The sequence below is a fragment of the Limanda limanda genome, chromosome 22, assembly GCF_963576545.1.
Source record: "Limanda limanda chromosome 22, fLimLim1.1, whole genome shotgun sequence".
Classification (NCBI taxonomy): domain Eukaryota; kingdom Metazoa; phylum Chordata; class Actinopteri; order Pleuronectiformes; family Pleuronectidae; genus Limanda; species Limanda limanda.
The window spans coordinates 2,834,124-2,847,081 of record NC_083657.1 but is presented as its reverse complement, the minus strand read 5'-3'; the positions used below and the strand labels follow the sequence as shown (position 1 = coordinate 2,847,081).

The window sequence follows — 12,958 nt, the reverse complement described above, 5'->3', positions numbered from 1 at the left end:
CATTTTTATATTAATGTCATTAACTGGTTTTGCTGTGAAACAGGAATATTGGGTTTTGGTGATGATGATGCAAAATTCAAGATAAGAGTCTGGACAAATAGAGAGTTAACGCTTAAATCTGACAGAATTAAAAATAGACGAGTTGTAATTTAGTGTTAATTTGATTCTGATGCAGAGGAAAGAGAGGATGATGATGATGATGATGGTGGTGGAGGTTGCTTGATTTCAGTGACTGGAAAGGCTTCAGGCTTTCAAAGGAGAAAGTTAAAGCAAAGTTTGTGTATTGTCTGTTTCAGTGGGACCAGTCTCTGACTCCTCGTAAGGTGATAACCACGTTAAACTGGGTTCTGTGGGTTTTAATTCTCATGAACATCGACTAAAGATTATGATTATGAATATTATAACCCTAACCCTGATACTCCTCCGTATTAACTTTCTGATGGCTGATGATTTCAGGCTATTCAACTTTAATTTTTAATTTCTACTTAATTTCTGTGTTTGATTGTTCTTTACTGTTTGGAGAGAAACAACTAAGAATTGTTCTAATTCTCTTTCTGCTTCTCAATTAAGGGAATATTTGATATTTCTGCTTAATATTTGTTATTTGTTATATTGAAAATTAAATGAAAGAAGTTGAGAAGTGTTCAATCATTTAAATGAAGAAAAACCCAGGTGGACGTGTGTGTGTTTAATCTCTCGTCCTTCAGATAAAATGGAAACTGGGAAGTTCGCTGTTACATGAGAATGAATCTTTACTTTCCTGTGCAGGGTTATAGCGCCACCTAGTGCTGTTTCATGGAATTTTCCTCAGGAGGGAACTAATCAGTTTATTCATCTCTAATTTCACTGATTTCTAACCTCGATTATGATTCTTGCACGATGTGACTCTGGATGAATCGATGAAGAAGAAGCTCCATCCCTCCGTTTCCTCTGTTCACCACCAACCTTTGTTTTTTATCGGTGTATCTTCTTCTTTTTTCTCCTCTCCTCTTTTTTCTGCGTCTTAGGGAATGAGATCTCAGTCGCTGGACATAGAAAACATCGAGTCTGGGGTAAAGATTTGTCTGTCGATCTCATATTTATCAGATTTGGGGGAGTGGTCTGCTGGATTGTGATGTGCCTCAGGACAGGAAGGGGGCGCTGTTCTGTGAGAGTCAGACAGCAGCTGCAGTGAGTCCTCTCTCTGTTTGTGATGATGCAGAGGTACCGGATGCAGTCCATAGAGTCTCTGGACGTCCCGGAGTGCGTCCCGGTCGGCAAGGACACGCGACACGGCCAGTGGCTGCGCAGGAGGCGTCTGGACGGCGCCCTGAACCGAGTCCCGGTCGGGTTCTACCAGAAGGTCTGGAAGATCCTGCAGAAGGTCAGAGCCACACTGAGCTTCAGTTATTCAGATCTGTCAGTCGAAACACAACAATACAACACAAACTACACAACCTTTAATCCACATTGAATTCAACGTCCTGATGACACCAACCTGTTGTCCTCCAGTGCCACGGTCTGTCCATCGAGGGCTTTGTCCTTCCGTCTTCTACGACCAGAGAGGTAAACGCTCTTCACTCAGAAGTCTCCTCGTTGCTTTAGTTCATGTTAATCTGATGTTGTCTTCTGTCTTCTGTCCTCTGTCTTCTGTCCTCTGTCTTCTGTCTTCTGTCCTCTGTCTTCTGTCCTCTGTCCTCTGTCTTCTGTCCTCTGTCTTCTGTCCTCTGTCCTCTGTCCTCTGTCCTCTGTCTTCTGTCCTCTGTCCTCTGTCCTCTGTCCTCTGTCCTCTGTCCTCTGTCCTCTTTCCTCTGTCCTCTGTCCTCTGTCTTCTGTCCTCTGTCTTCTGTCCTCTGTCCTCTTTCCTCTGTCCTCTGTCTTCTGTCCTCTGTCTTCTGTCCTCTGTCCTCTGTCTTCTGTCCTCTTTCCTCTGTCCTCTGTCCTCTGTCTTCTGTCTTCTGTCCTCTTTCCTCTGTCCTCTGTCCTCTGTCCTCTGTCCTCTGTCTTCTGTCCTCTGTCCTCTTTCCTCTTTCCTCTGTCCTCTGTCCTCTGTCCTCTGTCCTCTGTCCTCTGTCCTCTGTCCTCTTTCCTCTGTCTTCTGTCCTCTGATCTCTGTCCTCTGTCTTCTGTCTTCTGTCTTCTGTCTTCTGTCTTCTGTCCTCTTCCCTCTGTCCTCTGTCTTCTGTCCTCTGTCCTCTGTCCTCTTTCCTCTGTCCTCTGTCTTCTGTCCTCTGTCTTCTGTCCTCTGTCCTCTGTCCTCTGTCCTCTGTCTTCTGTCTTCTGTCCTCTTTCCTCTGTCCTCTGTCCTCTGTCCTCTGTCCTCTGTCCTCTGTCTTCTGTCTTCTGTCCTCTGTCTTCTGTCTTCTGTCTTCTGTCTTCTGTCTTCTGTCCTCTGTCCTCTGTCTTCTGTCCTCTGTCCTCTGTCCTCTGTCTTCTGTCTTCTGTCTTCTGTCTTCTGTCCTCTATCCTCTGTCCTCTGTCCTCTGTCCTCTGTCTTCTGTCCTCTCTCCTCTGTCCTCTGTCTTCTGTCCTCTATCCTCTGTCTTCTGTCTTCTGTCCTCTGAGATCAACAACCTTTGAGATCTCTTACATTTTGATGCTTTTACTTTAAATTCAAATCCACACTCGTCTTATTTCACTTGTTTTATTTCCGTCTCGTTCCTCCAGATGACGCCGGGTGAGATCAAGTTCGCCGTCCACGTGGAGACGGTCCTGAACCGCGTCCCTCAGCCCGAGTACCGGCAGCTGCTGGTGGAGGCCATCCTGGTCCTCACCATGCTGGCGGACGTGGAGATCGAGAGCATCGGCTCCATCATCCACATCGAGAAGATCGTGCACCTCGCCAACGACATGTTCTACAAGGATCAGGTGGGCGGAGCCACACCACGACCCTCAGATTCAGTGTTGTAGTAATCAGTTCTTTTAATAGGAACCTCTTCTTCTTCTTCTTCTTCTTCTTCTGCTCCAGATGGACCTGGGGGCGTCGGAGCACATCCGGGACCCGGCCACCGGAGTGTGCCGGCTGCTGTACGACAGCGCCCCCAGTGGCCGCTTCGGGAGCATGACCTACCTCACCAAGGCCGTGGCGGAGTACGTGCAGGACCTGCTGCCCAGCGGCTCGTGTGCCGTGCAGTGAGAAGACGCCGGGACGCACCGGGACGTGAAAAGGTTTTCTACCGTAAAGTTGAGGCTGAAGGTTCCAGACATGTTACAGTTATTTCACTAAAGGGAATTATGGGAAATTCTTGTCCTGAGTTAGATGATAAAATGCATTATTGGCAGGCTAGCTGTTTCCCCCTGCTCTCAGTCTTTGTGCTAAGCTAACGGCTAACTCGTTGCAGCTGTACATCGATGTTTTTCATCTAAATCTAACTTATTTCACTCTGAAATTAATAGATGAATGTTCATTATAGGAGCTCAAACTTGTGACTCACACGAACCTTCAGCCGGAACTAAACCAGTTTCCTCACTGAAGCTTCAGAGACTCAGAGCCACTCGTCTGCTCTCGTGTGTGTAACCACTGTTAAACAAATAGTTCTGCAAGCTGATGCTGATCTATTTCCACATCTGCTCAGACTGTGGTGCAGCTGGTGGAGGGAGGAGGTGAATGCACCCCCGACCCGGTCTCATTTCGCCATACCTCAAAATCCTACATGCTGTGTGATGTAAAAAATAATGTTTCAGAATTAAATCTATTTATTTTACATTTAGACATCAGACGGATTTCTCTAAAGCCTTAACTCGTAAAAAGTGTGTGTGTGTGTGAAGCTACATGAATTCTGTTTCCTTGTCACTGGGTGAAACTCTGAGTTTGTTGGAAAATAAAGAGTTTTTAGCACGATGCTGTTCTTTTGATAGTTGTTTTTGAAACTGCACAGTGAATTCTAAGCCCTTTAAAGAAGGGAAGCACTTTAATTCACTGTCGTCACGAGTTGAACTTTAACTTTAATCAGTTGAACTTATAATAAAAACAGTGAAACTAACCTCATGGGTTGTTTTACTCTTTTTTTTGGTCACGTTTCACCTCTAACACTTTGTTCTCCAGGCGTTTGAACGTGAAGAACAAACCATCATGATCCAGTAATTCAGATTAATATAATTAAGGTCATTAATGTGTAGAGAAGAACAGGAGGAGGAGCTAGTTTGTGATATTAGAAATGAATAATATCCACTGAACAAACCTTTGTTGTTTTTGAAGCTAATTCTGTAATAAAAGAGAAAAGAAAAGTTGATTTGAGTCGTTCTTTATTTTAACTTCTGCTGCAGAACCCACTCTACCTGCTTCGTTAGTGGGCGTGTCCCATGAGGTGCTAGGTGCGCATTATGCAAATGTATAACTTCTAATCATTAAACTAATATTAGAGGAACAGGGTAGAAAGTTGTGTGTCATGAAGAGTAGATGTGTTACGTTTAAACTTTGAACTGTGGTGAGTTTAAAGTTCAGCTCACGGGACAAAAGGACCTGAAACAAGTCGACACACAGACGGAGGTAAACACAGACTCGGGCTCAGTGGAGACCTTTGATTCTGACCTGTGATATGAAGATATGTAAACCTGAACACACAACACGTACACACACAGACACACAATCTGTCACCAGCAGAACCTGAACCTGAATCACGTTTCCTCCTCTGGATCAGATGAAGGTAAAAGTGAAGCTGCAGGAATCGATGAGTCGTCCACGTGTGAATCTCCTGCAGGAAACTGCTGAGCGAGCGGATTTCCAACAGGCCTGGTTTCAGGGTTCGAGCTGAAGACTCAGAATCATTAACTCACGTTATTGATTCTGGTCTTCAAGTCGTTTGAAGTCGCTGAACATGAAGTCAAATGTGAGACTCGTGCATTAAAGCAACTTTCTTTTAACATGAAATATTCTAAAACTCAAATAAAAGCAAAAGAAATCAAATGTTATTTTGCAACGCTTTTATTCCCCCCCCCTCTCCTCCTACGACGCTCCACAGGCAGCTAACACGGTACACACAGTACGCACAGTACACACAGTACACACAGTACACACAGTACACAGTACAAAGATAATTTTTTGGTTTAAAAGTGCAATCCTACTCAAACATTTCTCAAACATGCTGAGTGTACAAAAATATCAGCAACCCCCCGCTCTGTGCATGACGTAAACTATGCAGGTGAGTCGAAGCAAAATCTGAAAATAAAAAACCCAGAGTCTGTCGTCAGGGAACTGTTCCCAAAAGACCAGGGTGGTTTAGATCTGGGAAGATTGTCTGAGCAAGATGTGGGTTATTTATTATTCTAAAACAAGCCATTAATTATCAATATATCTAAAAGGAAATTCCACATAAAGTATATTTTGGGTATATACGACAGATATGACGTGTATGTTTCCTCCATTTGTTTTAAATGAGATGTTTGTAATTGAAGGGATTTCGTGCTCGGCAGATTCATTTGCACCTGAACAATTTTTACTTTAAATACAACTTTGAACGGAATAAAACAGACCGCAGAATTTTGTTACTTCTGCAGCTTCTCTTCTTCTTTTCACCGTTGTGTTCTTGAGACCGTTTTGCCACTGCGTCAGAAATCTGATTTTACAGTTAGATTTACATTTGGTTGCTTTGTTAAACGAGAAATAAGAACATTTTTGGCCAGAGCACATTTCTTCAGGATTTTTAAAGGTTTTACAAACTTCTTAAATTCAAACTGCTTTACATTCACAAAATAAAAAAGAGCTCCACATTGTTTACTTTTCTTTCTGGCTGGTTGTTGATATATATACGTCATAACTGGTTGTTCTTTGTGTTTTGCTTCTATGATCATGTTAATTTCTTGGAGGTGAGTTCAAGGCCACAGTAACTTGCAGGATCGAGGACGAAGTTAAAGATTTCGTTTTCATTTGGATTCAGTTCAGGCCTCTGAGGGATTTTGGTCCATGGAAGTAGAAGTAAAAGTAAAAAAAGTTTGAAGTTGTTCGGGCCCTTAATAAAAAACTTTCCCACTGATCCTATCGTGGAAAATATCAAGTATAAACTTTTCTTTTGGAACTTTACCCCTCGAGGGATATTTCTCAATATAGGTGGAACATTAATTAACTACTTGCTGTGTGAATCCATAAAAACCTTTAAGATTTCATCAGAAACAAATTGGATCATATAAATACAGAAGTCTGATTACACAGCCTGGATGAGTTCCAGTCCTCAGAACCCGGGTGCGGATCACGTCTGTTCACTGGGGCTGAACGTCCAGAGGTCGGTCAGTAGTTCACCGGCTCGGTCGGGACCCGGTGGCTGGTGGAGCAGTAACCCGCCCTGTGGACAAATAGAGAACAACACGTAGCTTAACTTTCTGTTTTCTGTAATTCTCAGTTCGATAACGTACAAAACGCATTAGTTCACATATTGACGCACTTATCTTGCTCGTACATCTATTCATTTCCAATCTACTAAAGAATATTCAACATGGCGTACATAGTAAATAAACTAAAAGAGATGCTAAGCTAACTGCTCAAAGCTGCAACATGCAACTCCACCACTAGATGTCACTAAATTCTAGACACTGAACCTTTAAACTACTGGAATGCTTCAATGATTTGCTTCTTAAGGCCTCAGCTCATATGGACCCGAGTGTTAGCGACCTGGATTAAGTGTATTTTTACATTTACATGAGCTTTAACGATATAACCTCGGATTCCCTGAGAGTATATATCTGATGTGGTGTATTTACCTGCAGAGTCCAGTGGAGCACTCGTAGTTGTTCTGGCAGTAAGCTCCGAACGGTTTGCTGCTCATGATTCTCCACAGAGGCGTCATGCGAGCGACTCTCCTCAGCGTGTGGACGACCGAGTCTGAACTCTGGTCGGAGCCGGACTGCAGCCGAGAGGCCAGCGGACCTGCACACACCTGCAACACACACACAACACACACACACACAACACAGAACAGCACACACACGAGTTGATTAGAGACCAAGGACACGCTGAACATTGATTTATAACAGTAATTCTACACAAGTCAACTCCGAGTATCTCTATTGGACAAAGTGTTGAGATAACACAACACACATTTGTGTTTTAATGTTATATTGAACAAATGTGTTTCTACGTTCTCAAAACAAAATAATCTTAAATTTCCTATCTTGTTCTGGAGCTTTCACCCACATTTCACAACCTTCATTTGTCTAAAGTTCCCATGATCAAGATTTAACTTTTACGTTCAACAACCACCAATTAATGAACATGTCTCCAAAGTGGGAATACATAAAAAGATAATTTATTTATATGGGTACGTTACTATTATGGTACAGTTACTTTCTAAAACATACTTGATTGGCATTTTCTGAGTTGTTTTCTCACGATTATCTTTACTTCAAACGTATAAAATCAATGTTTTTCACAGTTTATAAAATGTCAAACACTCAAAAAGAGAGTTTCTATGACTCTATCCTCTGACACCTGTATCTGGACTCACTCACCTGCTGAGTCAGCATCACCAGCACGAAGCCCAGAGCCACTGCTGCTCTGCTGTGGACGAAACTGCTTCTCTCCTGCATCTCTTCAGCTTCAGGTCCGACCTCTGCAGGACTCAGTCCAAATAGTGAGTCTGGATTCTGGACTCCGGCTCAAGGCGGGTTCCTGGGAGCTGGAAGTGGACCTGACTCAGCGAGCTGTGGCACCGGCTGGGAGGCAGAGCTCGGCTTTATATAGACCGGCCATGATCCCAGGAGGCGGGAGGGAGAGAGAGAGAGAGAGAGAGAGAGAGAGAGAGAGAGAGAGAGAGAGAGAGAGAGAGAGTCCATCATGTGTCGTCCACCCCTCGCTCCACCTCTCTCTCTCTCTCTCTCTCTTTGTCTCTCTTTTCTGGCCCAAATGTGACACCATGTGTTTGCAGAGAACCCGGCATTCCCCAAACGTGTGTGTGTGTGTGTGTGTGTGAACCTGCAGTGAACCTGAACACATCCTGACCTGATGCAATCCAACCAACCGGATCGCTTATATAATGCAGATATATACAAATATATGAGCTCAGGGTGGTTTATAGAAGCAGGTGAACATGACATACGTGAGCTCCATGCATTTAAATATTTGAAGGTTGTAGATGAAGCTGAAAGCTGCAGGACACGTCTGGACTCAGAGGAACCAGTTTAAACATGTTGGAGATGTGTGTGTGTGTGTTTTAATTGTGTTTTTCTTTACCGGTTCGACAGAAAACATCTTTGGGATAGAATAATTTGACTTTTTCTTTGGTCCATGTCCCAGTTGCTAACATGGAGGAGGCTGAGGGTTTAGCTGTACTGCCGGGAGCAGCCAGGTCGTCTATCTCTATAGAAATGTCAATTTTTTTCGCTAAGTGTGGTTTTAATTTGTTATTTGATGCTGTAGAAACGAGGGTGAAACGTCATGATTGACAGCTGACACTGATTCTTGATTGGCCAAGAGCAAGAGTGGGCGGGACCTCGCTTCTGCGCCTCCACACCATGATCGCCGTGTTTTGTTATCCGTCTCTTAAAATGAAGGAAACTGAAGAAAGAAATCTGACTTTTTAGCCTAAGAACTTGTTGTTTGTATATTTTTAGGGACAATATTCTACATTAACCTGATGCTGCACATGTCATGTCGCACATTTCAGGTTGTGTTGATGTTGTGTTCACCCGTGTCCTTGGAGACTACCTCAGGATAACCAGCCCTTCACCACTGGTCTGCTCTGGTTGTTTGCACAGCAGCAGGATCTGGGCTGCACCCGGGGACCAAGTCCAGGCCCGAGGCCGAGCAGGCCTTATTTGAGGTCAGTGGTGAGATCACGTCTAATCTTAACAGAATGGTCGAGAGGTCGCGGTGTTTCCAAATTGTCCACGTGAGTCGCCGAGGCCAGTACCTGCGTCTGCAAGTCTCCATCATTAATAATTGGTTAACTGGGTCATTAAGGCAAAGGTGAGGGCCGCTACCTTCAGAGTTCAACGCCACAGCTGCGGAAATGTTCCTGTGCACTACTCAGATTACTGCGTCTACTCAGGGTAAATCAGGTCGGCCTGGACGAGAGAAACTGGAGAACGAGGAGAATCTAATCTGGACGATCACAGACGGATGCAATGGAAAATTCCTGAGGCCGATTCCTGTCAGGTTATTATGACAGGAATTCACTGGTCTGAAAAACTTAGAACATGTGCGTCATACGTTATCGGCAGCCATGACTCATCAGGTTGTGTGCGACAGGCCGAGCAGCTGCAGAGACGAAGAGTTCAAGACGAGGAAGATGAAGGTCTACCAGGGTTTGTTGTGCGGTTGTTGTGCGATGACGTGCGACAGATGCAAAGTGTGAGACGTTCGCACACTCCACACATGAGTCGCAAAAGTGTAAATACTTTAGTTTTTGCAAATGAATTACACGAGCGGTTGCCATGGTAGCAGGATCCCTACTGGACATGGTGGAGTTTATCTGCAGGTCAAAGTTCCAAAGGTCAAGATCCACATTCTCCACATATAATAGAGATAAAATCTGAAGTTTGTGTTGATCAGACGATAATTCTCCATCGAGTGATGTCATGATGAAGTCAGTGTTTGTGTCTGTGGTGAAGAATCATGAAACACACAAACCAGGAGGGATCGATGATCAGCTGAGGATCTGTTGATATGTTGGTCCTGCAAAACGCACAAACCTGAACCTCTGCTATTTGAGATTTAAGAGCAGAAATAACTGTTTTTTAGATTTTTGTTAACCGTCTTTTCTCTATTAAGCAGGTTTACAGATTCATGTATGTTTTATTATTATATCAGTGATTCCGGCTCGTTCCTGCAGCGTCTGTGACTCTGTCAGTTTCCCTTTGAGCACAGTCACTCCTCTGGCCTCATGCTCAGGGTTACACAACTTGAAACTTCGATGAAGTAAGAGGACATACTTCTCCAGTTGGACAAAGGGATGGAAGGAGGGTTCAGACTCGACCTGGTCTGACCAGCGCTCGGTCCTCGTGTGGTCTGAACAGGCTGAAGTTCACAGAGAAGATACTCAGAAATAAAGACCTTGAATCGCAGCCAATAACTCTCTGATAGCGGCTGTGGGGACAGTTCAGCTCTTATCTGTCTCTATAAACATGATATTAAGAAGGAAAGTAGAACAAGGTTTTAAAATCATTTCTGCCAGGAAAGAAAACCAATTTTCTAATTTTCTGACATCACACTTTCTTATTTTTTAAAGAATAACAGATATTTAAATGATCATTGCGATAAAGGATTGACTCCACAACCAATACCAGCAGAATAGTTGTTCAATTTACTCTAATAATTGTTGGAATCCGGCGAAATGATCAAAAAGTGAAATAAAACCACAAAAAAGAGATGTAAAATGACCATAAAGACAAAAAACAACCACAAGGACACACAAAAAGACACAAAGTGGTGCAGGAAGATAGAAAACAACCACAAAGAGGCAAAAAGAAGATTTAAATGTTTTATAAAGAGACACAGACACATAAAATGACCAAAGTGATGCAACGGGAGCAGCAACATCCTGACTCATGTTCTTCTTTGCTGACGATCACGTGTTTTATATGATTTCGACTATAAGAATTTATTTGGGGTAAATTTCATGGAAATCTAAAGATCGTAAAGTGTGAGGAGATGTGATGAACGTGGTTGTTTGAGTTGTGACACGAGAACCAAACAGATTTACTTAGAAAAGAAAAGGATCAAACTTGACACCTCAGAAACAGAGAATTGTATTTTCTCTTCTCCTTTAATGCAGGAGCACATGTGTCCTCATCAGGATTGAAGATGCTGATGAGACTCGTTCCTTCACCTGATCTTTTTATCCTGGATCTCAGTTTGGTTTCCTCTCCTCAGCTTTTCTCCGGAACCTGTTTGTATTTATATCCGTTTCTCAGAAGCCTGCTGCCTTCTCTGTTGACTCGGACGTTTTGTTGACTGTTCTTTTTGATTTGAGCTGACAAACAGGTTTTTGTGTGATTTGGCTCGTGGTCGTGATGCGGACGGACGACTCCTGTCTGCACATTCAGATCATGTTAAACGAACGTTCTCACCTTATTTGAACCGATTCAATCAGTGTCTGTAGTTCTATAAACAGATATTCATGAAATCTGATTCCTATAGTTCATGCTCCCCAGAGGATGGACTTTAACTTCTGACTTTTCATCCAGAACAATGTGTCCTCAGTCACACTCACACCATCATGTGGTCAAATATCATCCAATAGAAAATCCTGATCGACAAAAACCACATGTTGACGGCAGATGTGAACAAGTGATTCTGTTTATTAGACTGTTCTTCATGAGAGGAGTCGCACAGCTTCACTGGTTCCAGGAGGAAAAACAGTGACACACACATACAGTAAATTCATGCATGTGCTGAGTCATGTCATCACCTGTCAGAACACACACACACACACACAGACACACACTCAAATCCCTTAAGGAAACAGACAAGGAGCTCCTTCCCATAAAACTGAGGCTTTCCAGTCAGTCGGTGATGAAGTGTTCTCAACATCCAGGAAGGTCTCTCTCTTCTTTTTTAGTTGTTGATCCAGATAAAATACAAGTGGTATTATGTATTATTGTTTTATTTTTCCTCACTGGAAATTTACATTATAAATTCCTGCTCGTGACAAAGTTAATGAGTGTGAGAGATATCATCAAGGTCACATCCTGCAAGAGGGAAACGTGCAGCGGGTCAGGAAGGGATATCATCCTGTCACTCATCATATCGTGCAAAGCAAAGATCACGAGTCTCTGTTGGTTCCTCACAGCTTCACCAGGCAGGTGCACGTGGAGGAGGACACAACGCAATGTGTGTGTGTGTGTCTGTGTGTGTGATAACATGTTAGGTGCACGTGTAGAAGAACACAAAGCAAACTGGATTATACTCTAATCAAACTTTATTCACTGTATTTGACAAAGTTTCAACAGGATACAAGTTGGAAAGGAATAGAAATCACAGATAAGGAGTTTATCAGAGATATACAGGTCTCACGTTCACAATTTGTGTACTGTGTGTGTGTGTGTGTGTGTGTGTTTGTGTGTGTGTGTGTGTGTGTGTGTGATAACATGTTAAGTGCACGTGTGGCCGTGCTTCCATCAACTCACACAGATATTCACATTGAGTTGTGTGTTGGTGAAAGGCTCCACTGTGACCCACATACAGTCATGGACACAGAGCAAAGTTCGTCTCCCAACACACACACACACACACACACACACACACACACACACACACACACACACACACACACACTCTCTCACACAAGCACACAAACACACACTCACACAAGCACACACACACAAACACACACACCTTGACCTTCATGTGAGAAATTCATAGATTTATAAAAGAGAGAAATGCAAACCAGACACACTCATATAACTCTTAATTAACACAACAAATACATTTTTAATTAACTGCCCTTAAAGTAAACTTGTTAGAACTGATTCTTTTTATTTCTCTGTGAAGAACAGAAACCTGCTGATATTAACTTAAGGCACCATCTTGGGGAACAGTGCCACCTCGTGGATGTTTGGCATGAATTGCACCTTGCTGAGATTTTTATGTCTTTAACACTGAAAAGTAACTTCATCTATGAGACAACAAGAATTCTATTGAAGACATGTAAGTGTGTAAAAGGTATTTGAGCAATTCAGACTCTATTAATCCCATGAGGACGATTCTTTGCAACGTTTAAACCATTTCATGTCAATAAATATGAATAAATCAAATTAGTTTCCACACTAAGATGTCAACAGCGACCAAATCAACCCTCTGAACATTTAGCAGCCGGACGTCAGACGGGAAGAAGGAGCTGGAGAAAGGAAAATGTTCAATGAAACATAACAAACGCTTGATAATGATGCTTCAGTTTCCTTTTGCTTCCTGGAGCTGATTCTTCCTGAGGGACCACGTGTCTCTTTGCTGGACTCCACTGATCCTGGATCAGATCTCAACAATATGGTTTTTAAACAGTTTGATACTTCACAGAAAAACCAGCGTAACCATCACAAGATTAAAACTGTT

General features: G+C 42.9%; 2 protein-coding genes across 4 annotated transcripts in view; one reads left to right on the top strand and one right to left on the bottom strand.

Annotated features, from left to right (window-relative positions):
- Positions 1–3,962, top strand: part of phka1a (phosphorylase kinase, alpha 1a (muscle)) — a 20,031-nt gene extending 16,069 nt beyond the window's left edge. The window contains exons 29-34 of one of the 3 annotated variants that reach the window (XM_061066538.1): positions 297–323; positions 1,008–1,052; positions 1,202–1,363; positions 1,492–1,545; positions 2,647–2,847; positions 2,948–3,962. In XM_061066538.1, the coding sequence (XP_060922521.1) occupies positions 297–323; positions 1,008–1,052; positions 1,202–1,363; positions 1,492–1,545; positions 2,647–2,847; positions 2,948–3,115 (657 nt within the window). In that variant the 3' untranslated portion in view covers positions 3,116–3,962. Of the gene's footprint in view, positions 1–296; positions 324–1,007; positions 1,053–1,201; positions 1,364–1,491; positions 1,546–2,646; positions 2,848–2,947 lie in introns of those variants that run through there. The other 2 variants (XM_061066539.1, XM_061066540.1) reach the window with 2 other exon arrangements.
- Positions 3,963–5,280: 1,318 nt separating this feature from the next.
- Positions 5,281–7,635, bottom strand: leap2 (liver-expressed antimicrobial peptide 2). The gene is made up of 3 exons (XM_061066537.1): positions 7,420–7,635; positions 6,673–6,848; positions 5,281–6,257 (listed from the first exon to the last, which is right to left on the bottom strand). The coding sequence occupies exons 1-3, from the start codon at positions 7,495–7,497 to the stop codon at positions 6,203–6,205; spliced, it is 309 nt and encodes a 102-aa protein (XP_060922520.1). The 5' UTR covers positions 7,498–7,635; the 3' UTR covers positions 5,281–6,202.
- Between the last annotated feature and the right edge of the window lie 5,323 nt (positions 7,636–12,958).

Bases quoted from the DNA above. Each gene is read 5' to 3' on its own strand.
- leap2 (XM_061066537.1), bottom strand. From the start codon at position 7,497: ATGCAGGAGAGAAGCAGTTTCGTCCACAGCAGAGCAGCAGTGGCTCTG. The intron at 6,849-7,419 runs GTGAGTGAGTCC...TGTGTGTTGCAG, and splicing joins TGGTGATGCTGACTCAGCAG to GTGTGTGCAGGTCCGCTGGC. The intron at 6,258-6,672 runs GTAAATACACCA...ATTTGTCCACAG, and splicing joins TGCTCCACTGGACTCTGCAG to GGCGGGTTACTGCTCCACCA.